The sequence below is a fragment of the Macaca fascicularis genome, chromosome 19, assembly GCF_037993035.2.
Source record: "Macaca fascicularis isolate 582-1 chromosome 19, T2T-MFA8v1.1".
NCBI classification, from domain to species: domain Eukaryota; kingdom Metazoa; phylum Chordata; class Mammalia; order Primates; family Cercopithecidae; genus Macaca; species Macaca fascicularis.
The window spans coordinates 20,061,428-20,084,828 of NC_088393.1; the positions used below are offsets into that span (position 1 = coordinate 20,061,428).

The 23,401-nt window shown below is 56.1% G+C and overlaps 3 protein-coding genes across 25 annotated transcripts in view; all 3 read right to left on the reverse strand.

The window, feature by feature from the left end:
- PBX4 (PBX homeobox 4) overlaps positions 1-2,399 on the reverse strand; it is a 62,190-nt gene extending 59,791 nt beyond the window's left edge. Inside the window, exon 1 of the mRNA XM_065535358.2 lies at positions 2,303-2,399. The gene's annotated coding sequence lies outside the window, so the exon portion shown is untranslated. The remainder of the gene's footprint in view (positions 1-2,302) is intronic.
- Positions 2,400-2,582: 183 nt separating this feature from the next.
- LPAR2 (lysophosphatidic acid receptor 2) lies at positions 2,583-7,301 on the reverse strand. 5 transcript variants are annotated; one of them, XM_045380319.3, is made up of 4 exons: positions 6,850-6,988; positions 6,356-6,727; positions 5,317-6,058; positions 2,583-3,497 (listed from the first exon to the last, which is right to left on the reverse strand). In XM_045380319.3, exons 3-4 carry the CDS (start codon positions 6,056-6,058, stop codon positions 3,184-3,186), a joined length of 1,056 nt encoding a protein of 351 aa, XP_045236254.1. In that variant the 5' UTR covers positions 6,356-6,727; positions 6,850-6,988; the 3' UTR covers positions 2,583-3,183. The 5 variants fall into 5 exon arrangements, with proteins under 5 accessions (XP_045236254.1, XP_045236253.1, XP_045236255.1 ...); XM_045380318.3 differs by having other exon boundaries at positions 6,258-6,727; XM_045380320.3 differs by lacking the exons at positions 6,356-6,727; positions 6,850-6,988 and adding an exon at positions 7,181-7,301.
- A 909-nt stretch (positions 7,302-8,210) lies between these two features.
- Positions 8,211-22,687, reverse strand: GMIP (GEM interacting protein). Of its 19 annotated transcripts, none has more exons than XM_065535340.1 (21): positions 22,559-22,687; positions 21,588-21,672; positions 21,030-21,105; positions 20,864-20,921; positions 19,821-19,946; positions 19,671-19,735; positions 19,460-19,567; positions 17,773-17,853; positions 17,523-17,693; positions 17,284-17,421; positions 16,749-16,945; positions 16,300-16,412; positions 16,090-16,170; positions 15,063-15,140; positions 14,825-14,979; positions 14,439-14,627; positions 14,208-14,345; positions 13,923-14,119; positions 13,207-13,606; positions 9,207-9,273; positions 8,211-9,070 (listed from the first exon to the last, which is right to left on the reverse strand). In XM_065535340.1, the coding sequence occupies exons 1-21, from the start codon at positions 22,575-22,577 to the stop codon at positions 8,697-8,699; spliced, it is 2,916 nt and encodes a 971-aa protein (XP_065391412.1). In that variant the 5' UTR covers positions 22,578-22,687; the 3' UTR covers positions 8,211-8,696. The 19 variants fall into 19 exon arrangements, 13 of the variants coding, with proteins under 13 accessions (XP_065391412.1, XP_065391411.1, XP_005588613.3 ...); XM_065535339.1 differs by having other exon boundaries at positions 15,063-15,173; XM_005588556.4 differs by having other exon boundaries at positions 16,090-16,179.
- Between the last annotated feature and the right edge of the window lie 714 nt (positions 22,688-23,401).

Genomic DNA, 23,401 nt, shown 5'->3' on the forward strand with positions numbered 1-23,401 from the left:
GTGGTGCATGCCTGTAGTCCCAGGTATTTGGGAGGCTGAGGCAGGAGAATCGCTCGAACCTCGGGTGGGCGGAGGTTGCAGTGAGCTGAAATCATGCAAGACTCTGTCTCAAAAAAAAAAAAAAAAAAGGCCAGGCACGGTGGCTCATGCCTATAATCCCAGCACTTTGGGAGGCTGAGGTGGGCGAACTACCTGAGGTCAGGAGTTTGAGACTAGCCTGGCCAACATGGTGAAACCCCATCTCTACAAAAGTACAAAAAATTAGCCAGGCATGATGGTGGGTGCCTGTAATCCCGGCTACTTGGGAGGCTAAGGTGGAAGAATCACTTGAACCTGGGAGGTGGAGGTTGCAGTGAGCCAGGATTGTGTCATTGCACTCCAGCTTGGGCGAGGGAGAACAAGACTCTGTCTCCAAAAAAAAAAAAAGAGCCTGGTGCGGTGGCTCACACTTGTAATCCCAGCACTTTGGGAGGCTAAGGCCAGTGGATCACGAGGTCAGGAGGCCTGGCCAATATGGTGAAACCCCGTCTGTACTAAAAAAAAAAAAAATACAAAAAACTAGCCGGGCGAGGTGGCGGGCGCCTGTAGTCCCAGCTACTCGGGAGGCTGAGGCAGAAGAATGGCGTAAACCCGGGAGGCGGAGCTTGCAGTGAGCTGAGATCCGGCCACTGCACTCCAGCCTGGGCGGCAGAGCGAGACTCCAACTCAAAAAAAAAAAAAAAAATTAGCCCGGGGCATGGTGGTGCACACCTGTAGTCCCAGCTACTCTGGAGGCTGAGGCAGAAGAATTGCTTGAACCCAGGAGGTGGAGGTTGCAGTGGGCCAAGATAGGGCCATAAGATGCAGGTGATTAAATAATAAGGAATCTAAGGCTGGGCATGGTGGCTCACAGCTGTAATCCCAGCACTTTGGGAGGCTGAGGTGGCAAATTACCTGAGGTCAGGAGTTCAAGACCAGCCTGGCCAACATGGTGAAACCGTGAAACCCCATCTCTACTAAAAATAAAAATTAGCTGGGTGTGGTGGCTGCCTGTAATCCCAGCTACTCGGGAGGCTGATGCAGGAGAATCACTTGACCCTGGAAGGCAGAGGTTGCAGTGAGCCGAGATTGCGCCATTGCACTCCAGCCTGGGCAACAGAGCAAGACTCTGCCTAAAAAAAAAAAAAAAAATGCCCAGCACAGTGGCTCATGCTTGTAATCCCAGCACTTTGAGAGGCCGAGGAGGGTGGATCACGAGGTCGGGAGTTCAAGACCAGCCTGGCCAAGACGGTGAAACCCCGTCTCTACCAAAAATACAAAAATTAGCCAGGCACAGTGGCAGGCACCTGTAATCCCAGCTACTCAGGAGGCTGAGGCAGGAGAATCGCTTGAACCTGGGGGCCAGAGGTTGCAGTGAGCCGAGATCGCACACTGCACTCCAGCCTGGAGGACAGAGTCACACTCCGTCTCAAAAAAAAAATTTTTAAATAAAGCACCGAAAGTGCTTACCAGTGTGCCAGGCACATCAGAGGAGCTTGAGAAATGGTAATGCTCAAATCCTGCATCCCACTACCTGAACCCCATAACCTGTGGCTGGAAGTGTGAATGCGGGTCATGGGCAATGGGATAGAAATGGCTGGGCACATGACCTTGAACCATCAGGGCTCAAACAAAAGGGCAGTGGAGAGGGAGGGGGCTCATAGGGTCCAGACACTACCCTGAGCTGCAGAGAAAGACAGGTAGACAGGCAGTGAGATGGAGGCAGAGCAATAGACAGGGGAAACAAAGAACAGAGGTAGAGGGGAACAGGTGCAAGACCCCAATAAGAGAGAGGGGCTGGGCGTGGTGGCTCATGCCTATAATCCCAGCACTTTGGGCGGCCAAGGTGAATGGGTGGATCTCTTGAGATCAAGAGTTTGAGACCAGCCTGACCAACATGGTGGGACCCCACCTCTATTAAAAATATAAACATTAGCCAGGCATGCGGTGGCTCACACCTGTAATCCCAGCACTTTGGGAGGCTGAGGTGGGTGGATCATTCAAGGTCAGGAGTTCAAGACCAGCCTGGCCAACATGGTGAAACACCATCTCTACTATAATACAAAAATTAGCCGAGTGTGGTGGCAGATACCCAGCTACTTGGGAAGCTGAGGCAGGAGAATCGCTTGAACCCGGGAGGCAGAAGTTGCAGTGAGCCGAGATCAAGCCACTGCACTCCAGCCTGGGCGACAGAGTGAGGCTCCCTCTCAAAAACAAACAAACAAACAAATAAATAATAATAAAAATACAAATACAGAGATTAGCTGGACGTGGTGGCATGTACCTGTAATCCCAGCTTCCCCTGAAGCACGAGAATCTGGAACCCGGGAGGTGGAGGTTGCAGTGAGCTGAGATTGTGCTATTTTTCTCCAGCCTGGGCTACAAAGTGAGACTCTGTCTAAAAAAAAAAAAAGAGAGATGGAATAACAGCCAGCCAGACTGAAGAAGAGGGAGCACAGGGCCAAGGAGATACCATGTTGAAGGATCCTTGCTGGACCTGGGCCAAGGTAGACAATTCCGGGACACATGGAGAGATACACTGTCTGAACTGATAACAACAAATGTTTTGGAGACCTCAGAGTGAAAAGAAAGGTTTACTCCTTGTATCATCCCCTCCCAGTGGACTGCTTCAGTTCTAACAGAGACAGGCCAGCCCCTGGAGGCTGCAAGGAGCCACAAACCTTTGCCAGCTCACACTCTGCATCCCTTAGTCTCTGCTGCTAAAGAATCAGCCTCAGGTGGATGGGACGTCCATAAGTCTGTCCTCATTACCCAGTCACACTGGGTAGCATGGCCCAAGAGAGCCCTCATCTCTCCCCACCTTAAAACCCTCAGCATCACACAGCAGGAACAGTCCACAGGGCTTACCAAGGATACACAGTGAAAACAGAAAAATGTCTGTTACAAACCCCCTAAACCTGAGATGGCTGAAGAGCCAGATTCCTGTGCCCCATCTGACTCCTCCAGGCAGTGGGAGATGACCCCAAGCCCCCATTCCCTGGGCAGAGTGGTGTGCCTGGGGAGGGCTGGCAGTGGTGCTGTGCCGTGCCAGACCCTGGCCTGACAGTCAGTCAGTCCCGCTGGTTGGGTTGAGCCAGGAGCACCCACAAGTCATCAGGGGCTGTGGATTTGTTGCTTGCTGCATACCGCTGAAGTTCAAGGTAGCTAAAGGGTGGAGTCCATCAGTGGGTGGCCGTTCTCGGGAAGCATGATGCGAGTGCTGGCACCTCCCTGGGCAGAGGATGTATAGTGGGCAGACTCGCGGGTGGACCGGCGGAGGCACGCACAGCAGAGGAGGCGGCGGAAAGTGCGGCGCATCTCAGCATCTCGGCAAGAGTACACGGCAGCATTGACCAGTGAGTTGGCCTCGGCCAATAGTAGGAAGTACTTTTCTACAGCCAGGACATTGCAGGACTTGCAGCCCAAACCATCTAGGAGCAGTACCACCTGGCCTGGTGTCCAGCAGACCACGAAAGCCCCTGTGGGACAGAGGCGGAAGTGAGCTGGGCAAGCTGTCAGAGGCGCGGCACCTACAGCTCTCAGTTTGGGGCTGGAGAGGTATCCAGAGCTCAAACAATAACGGTGCAGTTTGCAGTGCAAGAGTTGCCTGTTTTGCTGATGCTGCAGTGTGACAGGAAGGCCCGCTAAGATGGGCCATCTTTGCTAATTGGTACACAGTGGCCAAGGCACTGGACATTTTGTGTGTGTGTGTGCGCGCGCGTGTGTGTGTGTGTGTTTGAGATGGAGTCTTGCTCTGTCGCCAGGCTAGAGTGCAGTGGTGCAATCTTGGCTCACTGCAAACTCTGCCTCCCAGGTTCAAGAGATTCCCCTGCCTCAGCCTCCAGAGTAGCTGGGACTACAGGTGCCCGCCACCACGCCCAGCTGCTTTTTTTAAAAAAAATTTTAGTAGAGATGGGGTTTCACCACATTGGCCAGGATGGTCTCGATCTCCTGACCTCATGATCCGCCTGCCTCGGCCTCCCAAAGTGTTGGGATTACAGGCGTGAGCCACTGCACCTGGCCTGTGTGTGTTTTTTTGAGACAGGGTCTCCTTCTATCACCTAGGCTGGAGTACAGTGGCATGATCATACCTCACTGAAGCATTTGACAGGCTGAGGCAGGATAATCGCTTGAGGCCAGGAGTTTCAGACCAGCCTGGGCAATATAGTGAGACCTCATCTCTACAAAAAATAAAAAATTAGCCAGGTGTGGTGGCACATGCCTGTAGTCCCAGTTACTCAGGAAGCTGAGGCGGGAGGATTGCCTGAGCCCTGAAGGTCGAGGCTGCAGTGAGCTACAATGGAGCCACTATAGTCCAGCCTGGGCAAGAGTAAGACCCTGTCTCTAAAAAAAAAAAAATTTCGAAATTTAAAAGTATGGGCCGGGTGCGGTGGCTCATGCTTGTAATACCAGCACTTCGGGAGGCCAAGGCGCGTGGATCACAAGGTCAAGAGATCGAGACCATCCTGGCCAACATGGTGAAACCCCATCTCTACCAAAAATACAAAAATTAGCCAGGCGTAGTGGCATGCACCTGTAGTCCCAGCTACTCAGGAGGCTGAAGCAGGAGAATCACTTGAACCTGGGAGGCAGAGGTTGCAGTGAGCCGAGATTGCGCCACTGCACTCCAGCCTGGGTGACAGAGCGAGACTCAGTCTCAAAATAATAATAATAATAATAATAATAATAATTTAAAAATACATATAGATTAAAAAATAATTTAAAGGCTTTTTGTTAAACCAGGCTTAGCACTGCTAAAAACTTTTTTTTTTTTGAGATGGAGTTTCAAAAACCTCCACCTCACCTGGCTAATTTTGTATTTTTAGTAGAGACGGGATTTCTCCATGTTGGTCAAGCTGGTTGCCAACTCCCAACCTCAGTTGATCCGCCCGCCTCAGCCTCCCAAAGTGCTGGGATTACAGGCGTGAGCCACTGCACCCGGCCAGCACTGCTAAAAACTCTCAAGGGCTTCCCACGAAACTCAAAATATGACTCCTGTCTGTGCCCCTTAAGGCCTTGCCGAACTCTCCTCCTCACAAGCCCGCTTTCCTCTTTAGAGGCTCTGGCCTGGTACTGCCTTTAGGTTTTTACTTTGTTTCCTCTGCCTGGAACTCTCTCTGTTCCTATCCTCAGCATTCAGGCCTCTGCTCATATATGACCTCCCTGGAGAACATTCCCCACCTAAGTCTTCCCCCTATCACCCTCTATCAGGTAGCTTGTTTTGTTAATTGCTTCGAAGCATCTTGTGGGAAACAGGGGGAAGCAGGGTGCCTGTTGCCCCCTGAGGGCCCCACTCACCCAGGATGATGACGACAGTCTTGACCAGGCTGAGCGTGGTCTCTCGGTAGCGGGGGTGGCAACTGACGTGCTCTGCCATGCGCTGCACTCGCCGCCGCACGTAGAAGAAAATGCGGGTGTAGACAGCCACCATGAGAAGAAAGACAAGCAGGCTCGACAGAGCCCAGACGGCCAAATAGGAGCGGCTGAGCAGGGGTGCCATGCGCGAGCAGCGGTCCAGGGCACAGAGGCAGTGCCAGGAGTGGGCGGGCAGCAGCCCCAGGCCCAGGGCAGCCACCCACACGCCCACAATGAGCATGACCACGCGGCCACGGGGCAGGCGGCTGTGCAGCTGCACGGCCATCACACTGCGGTGCCGCTCCACAGCGATGGCCAGCAGTGTGGCCACCGACGCAGTGAGGCTTGTGTCCAGCAAGCCCTGCCGCAGGAACCAGCCCTCAAGTGAAAGTCGGGCTGTGCGGGGACCAGTGTGGAACATGAGGAAGAGGTAGGCCACGCCCGCGAAGAGGTCAGCTGCGGCCAGGTTGCCTAGCAGGTAGTAGATGGGCTGGTGGAAGCGGCGGTTGGAGGCGATGGCTGCTATGACCAGGAGATTGGTGAGCAGCACCAGTACGCTGACGGTCAGCCCCAGTGCCACCACGACCACATCCTTGGGCCGCCAGTGAGAGCTGAGCTCCTTGCCACTGTTGTTATAGAAGAAGCCAATGGTCTCGTTGTAGTAGCAATGGCCCATGGTGACCATCTGGGGACACAAGAGATCAGTGCATGTGGCGCTTCTTGGAAGGACACAGGGAGGGGCGGCAGCTACAGAGGACAAGGAAGGACAAGGGTCTTGAATTCAGATGCCTCAGAGCAAAGTGGCAGTGGTGAGGACCACGGTAGCCTGGAAAAAGCAAGCTCCATGGGGCTGGGGTGGGGGTGGAGGAGCTGCTGTTTCTTACCTACTAATAAGACCTGTGTCAAGACATAACCCAAGTCAACAGGGTTTTGAACCAGAAGAAGTGAAACAAAACCCATGTATGGTCGAATCCCAGCCCACCTGCCGCCAATGTGTGACCCGGTTTGGGCTGTAGGGAGAGGCAAGACAAAGGGGTGTGAGCTGCGGGACGAGATGAGGGAGGGTCACTTAGGTGCTGGAGTCAGTGTGGGGAGCAGAGACCCGGGAGCATGTGCCCACAAGAGTGAGGTCACTTGCTAGGACCCTGCGAGGGAGCGGTGCCGAGGCGTGGAGGTGATCGGAGTGGACAGAGAGTCGGTCCCAGAAGTTGGTCTGCCGGATTTGGGCGCGAGTGCTTCCCAAGCGGGCGGGGCAATAGGCTGTTCCGGGTGGGACGGAGGACACTGGCGGTCTCCGGGACAAAGACAGCGGTTGGGGAAGGGACAGCTGGCCGGGCCTCCAGGCGTCTCCAGACTGGGGAAGGGGTAGGGGGTTCAGGGATCAGGGGGCGGCGTCCTGGCCCCGCAGGCACGTGCCGCGCCCTTCCCCCCGGCCCAGGCCCGCACCCGCCCGCCTCCCGTCCGTGCCGGCCTCACCTGGGCCTCCCGTCACGCCGCAGATAAGGCGGGCTCGCGGGGGTTCGGGGCGGGCTCGAGGCCCATGGCCCGGCGACCGCGGCGGGAGCGGTGGAGCGTCCGGGTGCGCCCTGCGTGGGCTGCTGAGAGGGCGCGGGAGGCGGGGTCTCCCCGGCGCCCCGCCCCTGCCACCTGGGGGAGTCCCGCCCTGCCACCTGGGGGAGCCCCGCCTCCGCGGCCGCGTCGGGGGCGGTGTCGCCCGGAACCGCAGCCCCCCTATTTCCTCCCCGCCTCGCGGCCCCTCGGTCGCCTCTATTTCCGGCGCGGGACCCCCACCCCGGCCCCTGCACACCTCACGCGCCCGCAGTTTCGAGCCTGCGGGGCTGAGTCACCCGGCGACCCCAAAATTCCCGCCGCGACTCCGCGCAGCCCGGGCGGAGCTCCAGGTGGTCTTGGGTCCGCGCCCCTTCTCCGGACCCCCAACCCTCCCAGCCCCACCCCGCTCTCTTCTTCGTGTCCAATGGGCCGCCGAGTTACAAGCCACTCCCTGATCCGACTTGGCTCCCACCGCCCGGACCCCCGCCCATCCTCGGCTTTCCCAGCTCGCAGCTACAGCGCGCCGCGGCCTCCTGTGCGAGGCCCACGCCTGCGGCCCCAGCTGATCATCGGGCGCAAACTAGGGTTTTGCAATCCCGCCCCCGTACCCCTCACCCTGGGACAGCGCTGCCCCCTGCAAAGCCCGGCCCTGCCCTGCCCTGTGGCTTCCTCCCTCCGCCTCCCTGCGGCGGCCCCGGGCTCCCACGGTCCGGAGCACACAGCCCCATTGTCCCGGTTATCTGCACTTTGTTATACTGTATTTGATTATGCAGGACCAGATCGGGGACGCAGAGCTCCGGGAGGGCCGGGCTGGCGTGACTCAGCCGGGTGCTGCGGCCCAGCCCCAACTGCCTTTAGGTAGATGCTGCAGGGTGTTTGATGATGCAAGAAGGAGGCCTTGAGGCCGGGCGCAGTGGCTCACACCTGTAATCCCAGCATTTTGGGAGGCCGATGCGGGCGGATCACGAGATCAGGAGATCGAAACCATCCTGGCCAACATGGTGAAATCCCGTCTCTACTAAAAATACAAAAAAATTAGCTGGGCGTGGTGGCGTGCGCCTGTAGTCCCAGCTACTCGGGAGGCTGAGGCAAGAGAATCGCTTGAACGCGGGAGGCAGAGGTTGCAGTGAGCCGAGATTGCACCACTGTACTCCAGCCTGGGCGACAGAGAAAGACTCTGTCTCAAAAAAAAAAAAAAGAGGTCTTGATTCCCGTGATCGGTAAAACGGGGGAAAGGAGTGCTGCCCGTGCTGGCCTCTCCCCTAGCAGAGATGCACCCAAGGGCATACAGGACAGAGTTTATTAGAGGCCATCAGACCCCAGGCACCACCAGGATGTGGAGTCTGCACTGCCCACCTCCTCCAGGAAGGTCACTTCGAGTCCACCAAGGGGGCAGGCAGGTGTGGGGGAGTGACCACAACCAAAGTAGCAAAAGCACCCCTGTCCCAGGGGTGGGAGACTAGGGTGAACCCCCAGGATCTCATAACCTGTATTGACCCTGAGTATTGACCCTGAGTGACCTCTGAGCCTGAGTGGCCCTGATGCTTGGCAGTGACCTGTGTCCAGTTGGGGGATTCCAGGACATTGCCCCCGAAAGGGTTTTAGGCCTCCCATAGGCCATGTATTAAATAGTTTTTCCTTATAGGAACCCTCTGGACCTCTCCCAGTATTGAACTCCTGGCAGGCTGTTTGGCCACCAGGTGGTGGGAGGTAGGGAGATTGCGTCCGTCTTCACAATCTGGGCTTCTTCCTTATTTAGTGTGCCAGGGTGGTCAGAGATGGTCCTCGGCTTCCTCAGGCTGGACGTCCGGGCAGCAGGTGGCCCTGGGCACAGCCTCACTGTCCAGTTTGGAGAGTAGCCGGGCTGTCTCCTGGGTGATCTCAAAATGCTTGGGCAGCGGGGTGCGGCGCAGGGGGCTGCCCTCAGAGGAGGCAGCTGCAGGGCTAGGCCCCCGCCCCCGCAAACTCCCTCTGGGCACTGATGTGATGGGGCTCTCCTCGCACAGCTTGGAAGCCACCAGGGCCAGACTGGACAGCTGGTGGGTTACAGGCCTCACACCGCCCCGGGGATACTTCACCGGCTGGCGGCTGAAGTGGCCACGAGACTGTGTCCCCAGGAGTGAGTCCTCTGGGCCTTGGCTGGACACTGTGTGTGGGGTGGGTGGTCAGTGCAGAGTACCCCCAAGTTCTCTGGATATCCCCCCCAGGAATCATCTTTTAGCCAAGTCACCCTGGGGCCAAGGCACCCCCAGAACTCCTGAGCCTCTCCCTAACATACTCACCTTCCCCTCCCCCATCTTTGGTGTCTTCAGCCACGTCCTCTCTCTGGTCACTCTGTGGAGTTGGGATCTGCAGGGAGAAACCGACCCCAACACTAAAATCTCAGTTCTTTGAGATTCCTAGAGAGCTGAGGGCTTGTTCCTGCACATGCAAAGGGAATAGCCAGTGCAAAGGCCCTGAGGTAGGAGCGTGCCTGGTGTGTTCGGACGCAGCCCCACCCTGTAATGAATGAGGGAAGGGTGGTAGGAAGTAAGACCAAAGAGGAGTGGGCTCAGGTGGCTCTGCCAGCCACCCCTGACTTCGCACCTACTATGCACTGGGTATGGACCACCACTGAACTCCTCCTATGCACAGGGCATGGACCAGCACTGAATGTGCACCTGTCATCCTTTGCAGTTTTGGTGTTTGGGGATAGACGATGCCCTTATAAGTGTACTGCTTGGCCAGGCATAGTGGTGCATGCCTGTAATCCCAGCACTGGTGGATTATCTGAGGTCAGGAGTTCGATATCAGCCTGGCCAACATGGTGAAACCCCGTCTCTACTAGAAATACAAAATTTAGCCGGGTGTGGTGGTGCATGCCTGTAATCCCAGCTACTAGGGAGGCCGAGGCAGGAGAATCACTTGGACCTGGGAGGTGGAGATTGCAGTGAGCTCAGATCATGCCCCTGCACTCCAGTCTGGGCAACAGAATGAGACTCCGTCTCAAAAATAATAATAAGTGTACTGCTTGCCCTTCCAGCACAGAGCAGTGTCATTCACTGAGTCTGGACCGTGGGTTCCATGAGGGTGGGAAAATCGTTTTGTTTTGTTTTGTTTTGTTTTTTTTTTTTTGAGACGGAGTCTCGCTCTGTCACCCAGGCTGGAGTGCAGTGGCCGGATCTCAGCTCACTGCAAGCTCCGCCTCCCGGGTTTATGCCATTCTCCTGCCTCAGCCTCCCGAGTAGCTGGGACTACAGGCGCCTGCCACCTCGCCCGGCTAAGTTTTTGTATTTTTAGTAGAGACGGGGTTTCACTGTGTTAGCCAGGATGGTCTCGATATCCTGACCTCGTGATCTGCCCGTCTCGGCCTCCCAAAGTGCTGGGATTACAGGCTTGAGCCACCGCGCCCGGCCGGAAAATCGTTTTTTAGCAAACAGCCAGCCCAGGGAGTGGCTCAGCCCTCTCCACATTAGGACCAGATAGCACCTCTGAACTACCATCCTGGGCTGCTCTCTGCAACCTTACCAACCTTACTGTTCCATCCTTAGCTAAATGGTTGGCAGTGTCTACACATCAGACACTGTCCCGAGCACTTCATGAGCCATTCCAGCTCTCAGACACCCACAGTTCACCAGCAGCTGCTTCCCAGCTCCGGGCTGCTGCAGGATAGATCCTTGCTCTCAGGAATGGCAGATGCAGCAAGATACCAGCAGCACAGGCCTTGGGCATGGACTGTTCTAGCAATCCAAAGCAGCGGGTGCTGCTGTCTTCCTGGTTCACAACTGAGCTCTGGATCCAGACTGGTGACCTTTATTAAAGATTCCAGGCCGGGCACGGTGGCTCATGCCTGCAATCCCAGCACTTTGGGAGGCCGAGGTGGGCGGATCACCTGAGGTCAGGAGTTTGAGACCAGCCTGACCAACATGGAAAAACCTCGTCTCTACTAAAAATACAAAGTCGGGCGCGGTGGCTCAAGCCTGTAATCCCAGCACTTTGGGAGGCCGAGATGGGCGGATCACGAGGTCAGGAGATCAAGACCATCCTGGCTAACATGGTGAAACCCCGTCTCTACTAAAAAAAGAAAAATACAAAAAACTAGCTGGGCGTGGTGGCGGGTGCCTGTAGTCCCAGCTACTCGGGAGGCTGAAGCAGGAGAATGGCGTAAACTCGAGAGGCGGAGCTTGCAGTGAGCCGAGATTGCGCCACTGCACTCCAGCCTGGGCGACAGAGCGAGATGCCGTCTCAAAAAATAAATAAATAAATAAAATAAAAATACAAAAAAAATTAGCCGGGTGTAGTGGTGCATGCCTGTAATCCCAGCTACTCAGGAGGCTAAGGCAAGAGAATCGCTTGAACCCAGGAGGCGGAGGTGCCATTGCACTCCAACTTGGGCAACAAGAATGAAACTCTGTCTAAAAAAATAAAGGATTCCAACTGCGGCCGGGTGCGGTGGCTCATGCCTATAATCGCAGCACTTTAGGAGGCTGAGGTGGGTGGATTACTTGAGGTCAGGAGTTTGAGACCAGCCTGGCTAACGTGGCAAAACCTTGTCTCTGAGGCATGAGAATCGCTCGAACCCAGGAGGCGGAGGTTGTGGTCAGCCGAGATCGCACCACCGCACTCCAGTTGGGCGACACAGTGAGATTCTGTCTCCAAAAAAAAAAAAAAAAAAAAAGATTCCAACTGCTTACAGTCCCCTTTTAGGGTCATTAACTGCTCAGAGCCTTCGTTGTTTCATCTGTAAAGGATTTTCACTAATACTATCTACCTCTCAGGACTGTGGAGAGGACAACAGGAAGTCTCTACAGTGTCCCCTGCATAGCAGGTGCGCATTCAGTGGTGGTCTGTGCCCTATGCATAGGAGGTGCTCTGTGGTGGTCCACATCCTGTGAATAGCAGATGCAAGGTCGGGGTAGCTGGCAGAGCCACCTGGGCCCACTCCTCTTTGGTATCACTTCATACCACCTTCCCCTCATTCATTACAGGGTGGGGCTGAGCCCTAAGACACCAGGCACGCTCCTACCTCGGGGCCTTTGCACTGGCTGTTCCCTTTGCCTGGAACACCCTTCATCTGAGCTCCATGTGGCCAGCTCACTCCTTCACGTCCTTCCAGTCTTTGCTCAAGTCCATCTGCTCTCTAAGACCTGCCCCCACCATCCTACTTAGTGCTACAAACTGCCCTCCACCTCCCACTGTGCTGCTCCCTGGTGTCATGTGTCTTACCCCACTTTTTTTTTTTTCTTTTTTTGAAAAGAGCAGTCTTGCTCTGTTGCCCAGGCCAGAGTGCAGTGGCGTGGTCTCGGCTCACTACAACCTCTGCTTCATGGGCTCAAGCGATTCTCCTGCCTCAGCCTCCTATTACAGGTACACACCACCACACCTGGCTAATTTTTGTATTTTTAGTAGAGACAGATTTCTCTTTGTTGGTCGGGCTAGTCTCGAATTCCTGACCTCAGGTGATCCGCCTGCCTCAGCCTCCCAAAGTGCTGGGATTACAGGTGTGAGCCACCACGCCCGGCCATTACTCCACCTTTGCATGATCCATTACCCTTATCATCATCACCTCATCACATTTCAGATAACTGACTGTGTCATGTTTATGGTTTGCCTTTCCCCACTGAAACACAGGCACTGAGAGGGCAGGGTCTTTGGATATTTAGCTCATGGATGTATCTGCAGTGCCTATGACAATGCTTGGCCCATAGTATGTGTTCAATAAATATTCTGGGGCTGGGCACGGTGGCTCACTCCTGTAATCCCAGCACTTTGGGAGGCCGAGGCGGGCAGATTATGAGGTCAGGAGATTGAGACCATCCTGGCTAACACGGTGAAACCCCATCTCTACTAAAAATACAAAAAAATTAGCTGGGTGCGGTGGCAGGCACCTGTAGTCTCAGCTACTTGGGAGGGTGAGGCAGGAGAATGGCGTGAACCTGGGAGGCAGAGCTTGCGGTGAGCTGAAATCGTGCCACTGCACTCCAGCCTGGGTGACAGAGCGAGACTCCATCTCAAAAAAATAAATTAATTAAAAAAATAATAAATAAATAAATAAATATTCTGTTGGAGGAATGAATGATCACCCATGTTAGTACCTGTGCAGGGCTGTTCCCTCTTGTTACATCATCACTGCCCACTGCTCATTCCTCACTATTCCTTCCAGAATGAACACAAGTTAAATGAGCAAGGGAGGAAGAGAATGAAGGAAATTTTTAAAGGAAAGGAAGGAAGATGAAAGAGAAGGTAAGAGAATTGAACAGAGATAAGGCCCTCTCCATGGCTGTGGGCCCAGTGGGTTCCTACCTCGGTGGGTGTGGCTGTGGGATGCTGCTCCAGGGCACTGTGGGGCTGGGGGTCTGGGCCGGGGTCCAGGCCGGGGTCCGAGGCTAGGACTGGGGGCTGGGAGTCCGGGTCAAGGTCCAGGGGTGGCGGTTGGGAGCTGGCTGTGAGGGGCCCAGGGGCTGGGCTGGAGTCTTGGGGCGGGGGCTCAGTGGCCTGGGGGAGCTCATCCATCCCAAAGATCTGCTCGTAGTGCACAATGAGGAACTCCACAAGCTGGGCCTGATGCCCAGAGTCCAGCAGGCAGGTGACAGGGATGGCACCGGCTGCCCGTGGGCTGTCCAGCGGCCGCAGCAGTGTTGGCCCAAACACAATGCCCAGGTTGTTGGCAGACATCTTGTTTTCCATAAACCGTGCAGCCACCCTGGGGATGGTGTGAAGAGAAAGGTCAGGGTACAGGGTGCAAGGTCATTGGTCTGAGGGTAAGGGTGGGACCCACAGGCCAGCCTAGTGGTGACTTGCCCATGTCACAGATGTAAGTCGTCTGAGACCAGCAACCACATATCCAGAGCTGGAGGTCAGGGATTAGTACCCAAGGTTATGAATCATGGATTATGGTTCAGAGTTCAGAAAACACAGGTCAAAGGCCAGAGGTCAGTGTCAGGGGTCAGCCAAGGTAGTCAGTAGTCGCATGTCCAGGGAAGAGGGTCGTGTTTCAAGGCTCAGGGACCCATGCACACCTGAACAGATGGGCCACCAGGTGCCGCAGGGTGTTGTAGTTAGAGTCAGGCAGCTGTACCAAGAGGGTCTTCAGCGAGCAGATAACCTCAGGGCTGGGGCTGGGGGTCCCAGGGTCGTCCCCAGGGTCTGCATGCAAGGTCTTAGCCAGAGAGATGAAGGCGTCGTAGAGGTGGAAGGGGATCACGGGGTCGGTGAGCTGGGGGTGGAACGGAGGGCGCAACACGAGTGTGGGTGGGCTGTGAAGGGCCCCTGCCCACGTTCCCCTCAGTGTCCTGAGCACCCACCTCCTGAAGAAATCGCTTGAGGACACTCGAGACATCATGAGGCGAGTTCCCCGACAGCTCCACCAACGCTCGGCCATTCTCAAAAGCCTGGCACAGCCGCTCCACGCGGACCCGGGACCCGCTGACCCGGTAAATGCCCTGCAGGGTGAGGGTGAGAAACAGATGCCCGGTTCGTGATCAGGCCATTGATTCGGTCACACTTCTGGGGATGATAAAGGGTCAGGGCAGCACCTGCACATCCAGGGCGCGGTGTTCTATCTCAGCCGTGCACTTCGTGACCACGAAGGGTACCTCCTCTGGGAAGTCCCTGGGTAGCTGCAGGAAGTCGACCCCAAAGAGGGGTGTCCGTGCTGGTAGCCGCCTGTGTCCACAAAGGATCAGGAGAGTCTCCAGGCAGCGCTTGTGGCAGGTCAGAAAGCACTGCAGGGAAGGTCACAGGGACAGGGAGGTCATTAGGGACCAGTAGGGGAAGAGAAGGTTACAGGGATCCTCAAGGAATGGGGGCTCATGGGAGACATCAGGTTAGGGTCCCGGGGGCAGAAAGGCTGTAGGAAGCTCAGGTCAGGGAGATGATCAGGGATCAGCAAAGGTCATTTGGTCATTAGCCCGGGCCACACCTCCTCACACTCCGTCCCGCTGACCATGAAGGCTTCGCATTCGCGGCACTTGGCCGGGCCCCGAAGTCGCCGCAGCCGGTGGGTCTGAGCCGCGCTGGACAGCGTCCACTTCCTGAAGGGGCTGCCCAGCCCATTCTCCAGCCCATCTCCCAGGTCTGCAGGGAGACAGGGTCAGGGGTGCCTGGTCCACCTCCTGCCCTGCCCTGTCCCATCCTGCCCTACCCTGCTTCAGCCTCACCAGGGTCTCGCTCCTCAAAGTCATCTGAGGACTCAGTGCCTGTGGACGAAGCCTTCACCAGCCGCCTCGTGCCAGCGCCTGGGGTCAGAGGAATCATGGGAGATTCCTGGGCTGTGGAGGCACTCTTAGTTTTTAGGGCTTCTAGAACTACCCACTAATTCCTAAGGGGTCAGAGGTCAGGAGGGGGATTGGACAGGTCAGTGGTTAAGGGTTGGAGAATTGGGTCAGCAGCCTGGGGTGTGGTTCATAAGCTGGATCAAGAGGTTGAGGAAATAGGCCGGACGCGGTGGCTCACGCCTGTAATCCCAGCACTTTGGGAAGCCGAGGCAGGAGGATCACATGAGGCAAGGAGTTTGAGACCAGCCTGGCCAACATGGCAAAACCTTGTCTCTACTAAAAATACAAAAATTAACCAGGCATGGGGGCAGGCACCTGTAGTCCCAGCTACTCGGGAGGCTGAGGCACAAGAATCGCTTGAACCTGGGAGGCGGAGGTTGCAGTGAGCCAAGATTGTACCACTGCACTCCAGCCTGGGCAAGACTCTGTCTCAAAAAAAAAAAAAAAAGAAAGAAAGAAAAGGCTGGGCGCAGTGGCACACACCTGTAATCCCTGCACTTTGGAAGACCAAGGCAGGTGGATCACCTGAGGTCAGGAGTTCGAGATCAGCCTGGCCAACATGGTGAAACCCTATCTCTACTAAAAAAATACAAAAATTAGCCAGTGTGGTGGTACACACCTATAATCCCAGCTACTCCAGAGGCTGAGACAGGAGAATTGCTTGAATCTGGGAGGTGGAGGTTGCAGTGAGATCATGCCACTGCACTCCAGGCTGGGCGACAGAATGAGACTCTGTCTCAAATAAACAAATAAATAATTTTTAAAAAGATAAAAAAAGAGGTTGAGGAAATAGGTCAGGGGTGTCAGGTAGGTCAGAGGTGAAATGATAAAGATTGAGGGTCAGAGCTTGACCAGGGGCTGGAGGATGGTCACAGGTGGAGTGTGGGTCAGGACCAGGTCCTATCCCTACCTGGGCTGGAAGTGGGAGAGTCCAGGGACCGAGACTCGCTGCCGCCACCCACGCTGTCCACATCACTGCCCGGAGTGGGGCCTGGAGTCCCTAGGTGGGACAGGTCAATAAGGATGGTCCCTTGCTCCCAAACCCCACTCCTGTAGCCCACCTATATGTGGGTGGAATGAACTCCTGGCACCACTCCCACCCGGCCCTCATTGCACTCACCTTGCCAGCGCCAGCCTGTGCCCGGATCCTCCCAAGGGCCTGGCTCAGCTGAATTCTCATCCAGCCTTGGAGGTAGAGGCCCAGAGAGCTTCTTTCTGATGTCCAGAGGGGAGCTGAGAAAACAGAGGTTTGAAGGTTTGAATCCCAGGAAACTGGCCTGTGGTGATGGCACCCAGGCGTCATGTCTAGGTACCAACTCCAAGCACTTGGGTCTGCAGGCCCTGACACCCATGGGTATTGTGGCCCCTGCAGTACAGTAGCCCCAAATTCCTGCCCCTGCCCCTAGGACTGGGACAACCCATTCAGCCTCCTAAGACCCCCGAGAGCCTGGAGTACTAAATTCCACTAAGGCTTTGCGTTCTCTGACCTCGAGTACCCAGCCTGCGGTGCCAACAGCCTGGCATCGCGATTCCAGGGCTCGTTCCCAACTCCCTGCTCCAGTGACCCACCTGTTCACGGAGGGAACGAACTCCTGGAAAGAGAAGGCGGGCGGAGGGGGCGGCGGGGCCTCGGGCCGCAGCGCCCGTACGAACTCCTGGTAGCGCTGGCCCGGCTCAAAGGGCACACAGCACTCGGCCAGGGCCGCGAAGGCACTGGGGCCATACTCCGCCTGCGCACCGCGCAGCCCAAAAAGACCCAGGGTCACCTGCCGGGTGGAGACACCAGGTTGCGGAGGGGCGGGGCCTGGGAGCCTGGGGGCAGGGCCAGAGCTGGGGCGGGGTCAGGGTTTGGGACGCACCTGGGCGGCTTAGGAACTAGGGCAGTCGGCCAGGGGACCCAGGCGTGGTCAGAGCAGGGGCTGGTCATCCAGGGGACAGGATCTCATGGGGTGGAGCGGAGACAATGGGTCTGGGGGCGGGAACTGGCTGTCGAGGGAAATGGCCTAGTCCTGGTGTTCCCAGGGTGGCTTAGGGGCGAGGAGCGGGGCACTCAGTCGGGGCCCCAACGGGGTGAGGGGGGGATGGCCTTGGAGATGGGCCTCACCCGCCTCAGCACTTCATCCCCCTGAAACACCAGCTTGCGCACGTGCGACACGATTCGCTGCTTGGCGATCTCCAGGTCCTGCTGCCGCGCGTTGGCCTCGCGGACACAGGCCTGGTACAGCGTCTCGGCCTCCAGCGCCTGGGGAAACCGGAGGCCAGGGGCGGGGTGGGGCGCGTGTGGGCGAGAGCAGAGGGCAGGGGGAGCCAAAGCGCTGCACAGGCTCGGGGCCGGGTGCCCACCTTGGCCTGGGCCTCCTCCCGCGAGCGCCGCCGCCGCTCCTGCTGCTTGCTAGGTCCCGGCGAGGCCTGGGGGGACGGGTCCTCAGGGGACCCCTGGGAGCGCGCCCGCAGGTCCTCGCTGCGTTGCACATACTGCAGCTGGGCGCGCCGCAGTGCCTGCACCGCCTCATTCTGGGGGATCATCGATGAGGAGAACGTCAGCGTCCAGGCCTCTCTCTTAGCCTACCCCTCCACCCATTCCAAGCCTCACCATCCGCTTCTGCTCCTTCATCCACTGCTCCTTGAACTCCTTCCGCCACTTCTCAATCTCAGTCCGTTTGGCGGCGAGGGGCTGGCAAGGGTTGGGGATGGGGATGGAGACGCTGCCTTAGGGCGACCCCAGAAGCAGCCACCCAGTCCTTCCATTCCTGCGCCATGTGCTTTGCCGCCTCTGGAGTCTTTTTTTTTTTTTTTTTTTTTTTTTGAGACAGAGTTTTGCTCTTGTTGCCCAGGCTGGAGTGCAAGTGGGCAATCACGGCTCACTGCAGCATTGAACTTGAACTCTTGAGTTCAAGCAATCCTCCTGCCTCAGCCTCTCAGTTAGTTAGGACTACAGGCATGTGCACTAGGCCTAGTTAATTCAAAAAACAATTTCTTTTTTTTTTTTTTGGTTAGCCAGGTGTGTTCATTCATGCCTTTAATCCCAGCATTTGGGAGGCCAAAGTGGGCAGATCACCTGAGGTCAGGAGTTGAGTTCGAGACCAGTCTGACCAACATGGTGAAACCCTGTCTCTACAAAAACACAAAAATTATACAGATGTGATGGCACACTCCTGTGGTCCCAGCTACTTGGGAGGCTGAGGCAGGAGAATCGCTTGAACCCGGGAGGTGGAGGTTGCAGTGAGCTGAGATCATGCCTCTGCACTCTAGCCTGGATGATAAAGTGAGACTCTGTCTCAAAAAATAAAATAAAATAAAATAAAATAAAATAAATAAATAAAATTTTTTTGGTAGATAAAGACAGGGATCTCACTGTGTTGCCCAGGTTAGTCGAACTCCTGGCCTCAAGAAATCCTCCAGCCTCAGCCTCCTAGTAGCTAGCACTACAGACATGTGTACCAGGCCCAGCTAATTAAAAAACTTTTTTTTTTTTTTTGTAGAGACGGGAGTGGGGGGTCTCACTGTGTTGCCCAGGTTGGTCTCAAACTCCTGGGCTCAAGCAATCCTCCCTCCTTGGCCTCTAGAAGTGCTGGGATTACAGGCGTGAGCCACTGTGCCTGGCTGGACCCTTTTCTGAGTCAGTATTCTCCTCCTGGGGTCTCCTCCAGACCTGCTCTCCCCAACCCCTGTGTCCAGAAGTCTCAAGTCACCCCATCCCTTCTGCTTGGAAGCAGAGACACCAAGGCTTTCCTCCTGAGAACACTCAGCACCTCGTGCCCCTCCCCACAAACAAAAACAAAGTTTTTGGCTGGGCGTGGTGGCTCACACCCATAATCCCACCACTTTGGGAGGCCAAGGTAGGTGGATTACCTGAGGTCAGGAGTTGGAGACCAGCCTGACCAACATGGTGAAACCCCATCTCTGCTAAAAATACAAAAATTAGCCGGGTGTGATGGCAGGCGCCTGTAATCCCAGCTACTCAGGAGGCTGAGGCAGGTGAATTGCTTGAATCCAGGAAGCGGAGGTTGCAGTGAGCTGAGATCGCACCACTGCACCCCAGCCTGGGCAAAAGAGCAAGAGACTGTGTCTCAAGAAAAAAAGTAAAGTGAAGTTTTGCAATTACACAGGAAGCCCAGCTTGAATCTTTGCTGGGTAACCTTGGGCAAGTTCCCGAGCATCCCTGGGCCTCAGCTTCCTCATCAGTGAAATGGCGATGTTGGTAGTGGTGCCTTCCTCCCAGCTTGCTGGGAGGAAGGACAGCAGGGTACCCTCTGTAACATTCCGTCCCGCTCCTTCACCTGGTAGTAGTCTCTTTTCTGCTGGGCCACTGTCTCCATGGCCAGGGTTCCCAGGCGGAGATCATGCTCCAGAAACAGGGTGTAGATGTACTGCAGAGGCATGTGGCTCTGGGGGAGACAGAGTGGTGTAGGAGGATACTGAAGATCTGTGGGGGGCAAGGGTGAGGTTCTAGTGGGGGTTGGGCTCTCTGGGGGGTCTAGTGATGACTACCTGCTGTTGAATGGACACCTTGCCAGCTTCAGCGATCTTCATAGTGCTCTTAGCAAACTCCAGCTCTGGGGGAAGAGAGAGCAGGGCTCTGGGTCTAGCTGGGGTCTGGGGACTGCCTGGTGCCTGGGGCTGGGTGGAAGGGGTCCTCACCATAGCTGGCTCTCTTTTCAGTCCAGGCAAGCAGTTCCTTGGCATAGCGGCTCCAGGTCTTGGCATATTCCAGGGCTGCGTCCACACCCCCTTTGGTCCGAATGAGCCGCAAGTCCAGTTCCTCCCCTGGGGAAAATGGATGGACCTCTGACCTTTGCACCCTAGTCTGCTATGGATGTCTTCCCTAAGCCCCCAGACCAGACCAGTGGCCCCTGTCCTACAGCCTCACAGCTCCCCAAATGCTGCTTTGGGATCACTTGTCCTGGTTGCAATTTTACAGATTCACTGTTTTTTGGTTTTGATTTTTGATTTTATTTATTTATTTTTTTGAGACAGTGTTTTGCTCTTGTTGCCCAGGCTAGAGTGCAATGGCGTGATTTCAGCTCACCACAACCTCCGCCTCCCAGGTTCAAGCGATTCTCCTGCCTCAGCCTCCTGAATAGCTGGGATTACAGGCATGCACCACTACGCCTGGCTAATTTTCTGTAATTTTAGTAGAGACGAGCTCTCTCCATGTTGGTCAGTGTGGTCTCGAACTCCCAATCTCAGGTGATCTGCCCGCCTCAGCCTCCCAAAGTGTGGGGATTACAGGCGTGAGCCACTGTACCCAGCCTGTGTTTGATTTTTTTGGACAGGGTCTTGCTCTGTCATCCAGGCTGCAGTGCAGTGGCACGATCATATTTCACTGCAGCCTCAAAGTCCTAGGCTTCATCAGTCCTCCAGCCTCAGCTTCCAAAGTAGCTGGGACTACAGGCACACACTACTACATCCAGCTAATTAAAACATTTTTTTTTTTCTTTTGGTAGGGATGGTGTCTCACTGTTGCCCAGCATGGTCACGAATTCCTGGCTTCAAGTGAACCTCCTACCTCAGCCTCCACCCTGCCTGGGGTCTCCCTGAGGGCTGGGACTGAGATCTGTTGTGTGTACTACCATGTTCCCAAAACCTAAACGATGCCTCGCATGGAAGAGGGGGTCAGTGGTGATTTGTTGAAGGAAAGACTGCTTTCTGTCCCCACTGTCCTGGCCTCCAGACCCCCCTACCTGTGAGGGGTACGGGACCCTCTGGGGAGGGGCCGCTCCAACAGCTGGCTTCGTTGGTCTGTGGGGGAGGGAGACAGTATTCAGAAGCAAACAGGGCAGGGACCTGGCCTTCCTAAGGCCCCCTCTGCCTGAGGCCTTCCTCCCTATTCCCCTACTCCCCACTCACAGCAGTGGCTGTGGGGGTCTTGTCAGGTTCTGGGTCTTCTGAGAGTGGAGGGTCTCCAGCCAGCATCTCAAGGGTCCTGGGGGATAAAGATGTGTCAGGATGCCACCTTACACCCAGTCTGTCCTGCCAAGGGGTGCTGGGGACCTTAGGGTTGTTTGTGGCAAACATCACCTCTGTGGCATCTCTTGTATCTAGGAGGTCTGAAGAATGGTGTTTTGGGGGAATCAGGTGAGTTTTTTTAAAATGGGACTTGAAAAAGGGTCTGAAGGGCCCCTGGTAACTTTGGGGTTCATAGAGTGGGATTATAGGGATCGCAAATGTATTAAGGGGTTACAAGAATATGTAGGGTTCTAGGACCACTTTGGGGATTTCCAGTCTATTTAGGGGGACACTTTTGGGATACCCAGGCATTTTGGAGGCTCCCATCCTAGATTTCTCTGGTTATTAGGCATGTAGGTCCAGATGTTACAGGTTCCAAATGGGACTTCAGGGCACCTAAATGGTTAGGGGCTTGGGGCATCTTGGCAGGATTTGGGGGTGATCCAGGCTCAGACTCACACGTTCCCCAGTGAGATTTCGAGGTTGTCCAGGCTCCGGAAGATGTCACTGTACCTCTTCCTGCCCTCAGGAGCCGGGGGGAGCCCTGGGGGAGGGGAGTGTAATACATGGGCTAACCACTGCCTCCCTCCACCCACGGCACCTCAACCAGTCTCATTTGGAGGGGGCGGAAGAGAAAGGGAAAGAGAGAGAGAAAGAGAGGAGTAGGAGGGCTTGGTTGGGGCCAACTTGAGGCAGGCAGATGGACTCACACACCACCAGAGACCAGAGACAGCTGCTCGGGGAACAGAGACACCCACACCCTGGGTCTGCCTGCACCCAGAAGCAAACCAACAAAACAGATGCCCCAGATGCATCCAGGCTGTTCGGAGAAGAGAGCCGGCCTCACAATGGAACCACATGGACCCAGGCTAGACAGATGGAAATACACAAGGGACAGCCAGGCAGAGCCTGAGGCAGAAACACACATGGAGAGACTGAAGCCATGAGGGACATAAAGACCGAATGACACTCCACATACACAACACAGACACAAAGACGGCCGGAAACACCAAGTCGGACCCTGCCACATTTCTGCTGCTGCCCCCCTGCCCCCTCTCCTAGGGGGCCCAGACCAGCACTGCCGGCTCCCCAAGGCTATAGAGGAGCTCTGTGGGGATCCTACCGCGTTGCCCTCTCCCTCAGCACCCTGCCCCCATCACAAAAATCAGAAGCAGAAGCAGCCACTTCCCCTTCCTGGGCCCCCTCCCCCAGGCGTCTGGGGTGAGGGATCAAAAGCGGGAGGGGGAATCAAGGGCTGGCGTCCCGAACCCCTCCAGGCATAGGGCTCCCCACAATGGAGGATCCCTGGGTCCTTCCCATTCAGGAACTCCTCTCCTGGCTTTCGGGACGGAGCGGGACAAGCGTGTCCCCTCAATGTAGGAAGCAGGGGATGGTTGGGGGAGACCCCTCCCGGATCCCCAACCCCCTACCCGGCTCTGCTGCGTCCATGTCTGGGCCCGGGGATCGCTCTGCGGGGACCGGGATGGGGATGGGGTCGCGCGCCGGCGGGGCCGAGCCCCGATTTCCTGCCGCCGCAGAGGCCGCCACCCGGGTTCCGCGTCGCCCCGCCCAGCAGAGACCACGCCCCCATACCGGACCACGCCCCCGTAGCCCGGAAGCCTTGATAGTGACCTCCTCTACCTGAGCCGCCTGAAACTGGGTCGGGCCAGGGCCCCCTAAGCGACCACTGGAGGCTGCAGTGCCCCTGAACTGGGCATCCTAAGACTTCATCTAGGCCATAGTTTCCCTCCCAGATATTTGTGCTACCCCGAATCCCACGGAGCCCCAGCCCCCTCCTCCCTGAATGGTTGCAGAATCCACCCGTCCCGGAGAGCCCCTCTCAGGAGCTCCCACAACCCGCGACCCCGCTGATTCCCTTGCCCAGATTGTCTCTTAGAGCCCTGAAACCACCTGGGCCCCGCTGGAGCCATGGCGCCCCCTAGTGGAGGCCTGATATTCTGTCCGATTCCAACCAAAATTCTAATACTCTGGGGCTGGCGAACCAGAGGCCAGGGGCCTGGGGGATGCTCCCTCCGTGACCCTCAAAGCTGGATCAGGCTCAAGGCCCCAATTCCAGCACACCAGGGAGCAGCCCTTTTAGGTAGGGGGTGGAGGTTTGTCCAGAAGCACCAGCTCTGGGGTTGCCACAAGCCGCTTGTCAGTTATAAAAATGTTCCCACACCCAGCACAGTGGAATTTTGGGGCTGGAAAGAAACTTTAAAGTATGTTTATAACTTTGCGTCCTAAAGGCTTTGGCTGTTAAGGAGGCAAGG

Excerpts from the sequence above, each read along its gene's own strand:
- LPAR2 (XM_045380320.3), bottom strand. The coding sequence starts at position 6,058 with ATGGTCACCATGGGCCATTGCTACTACAACGAGACCATTGGCTTCTTC. Across the intron at positions 3,498-5,316 it reads GACTGTCGTCATCATCCTGG|GGGCTTTCGTGGTCTGCTGG; the intron begins GTGAGTGGGGCC and ends TCTGTCCCACAG.
- GMIP (XM_045380312.2), bottom strand. Across the intron at positions 16,413-16,748 it reads TTCGTTCCCTCCGTGAACAG|CTCCCCTCTGGACATCAGAA; the intron begins GTGGGTCACTGG and ends CTGTTTTCTCAG. Across the intron at positions 14,628-14,824 it reads GCGGGACGGAGTGTGAGGAG|TGCTTTCTGACCTGCCACAA; the intron begins GTGTGGCCCGGG and ends CCTTCCCTGCAG.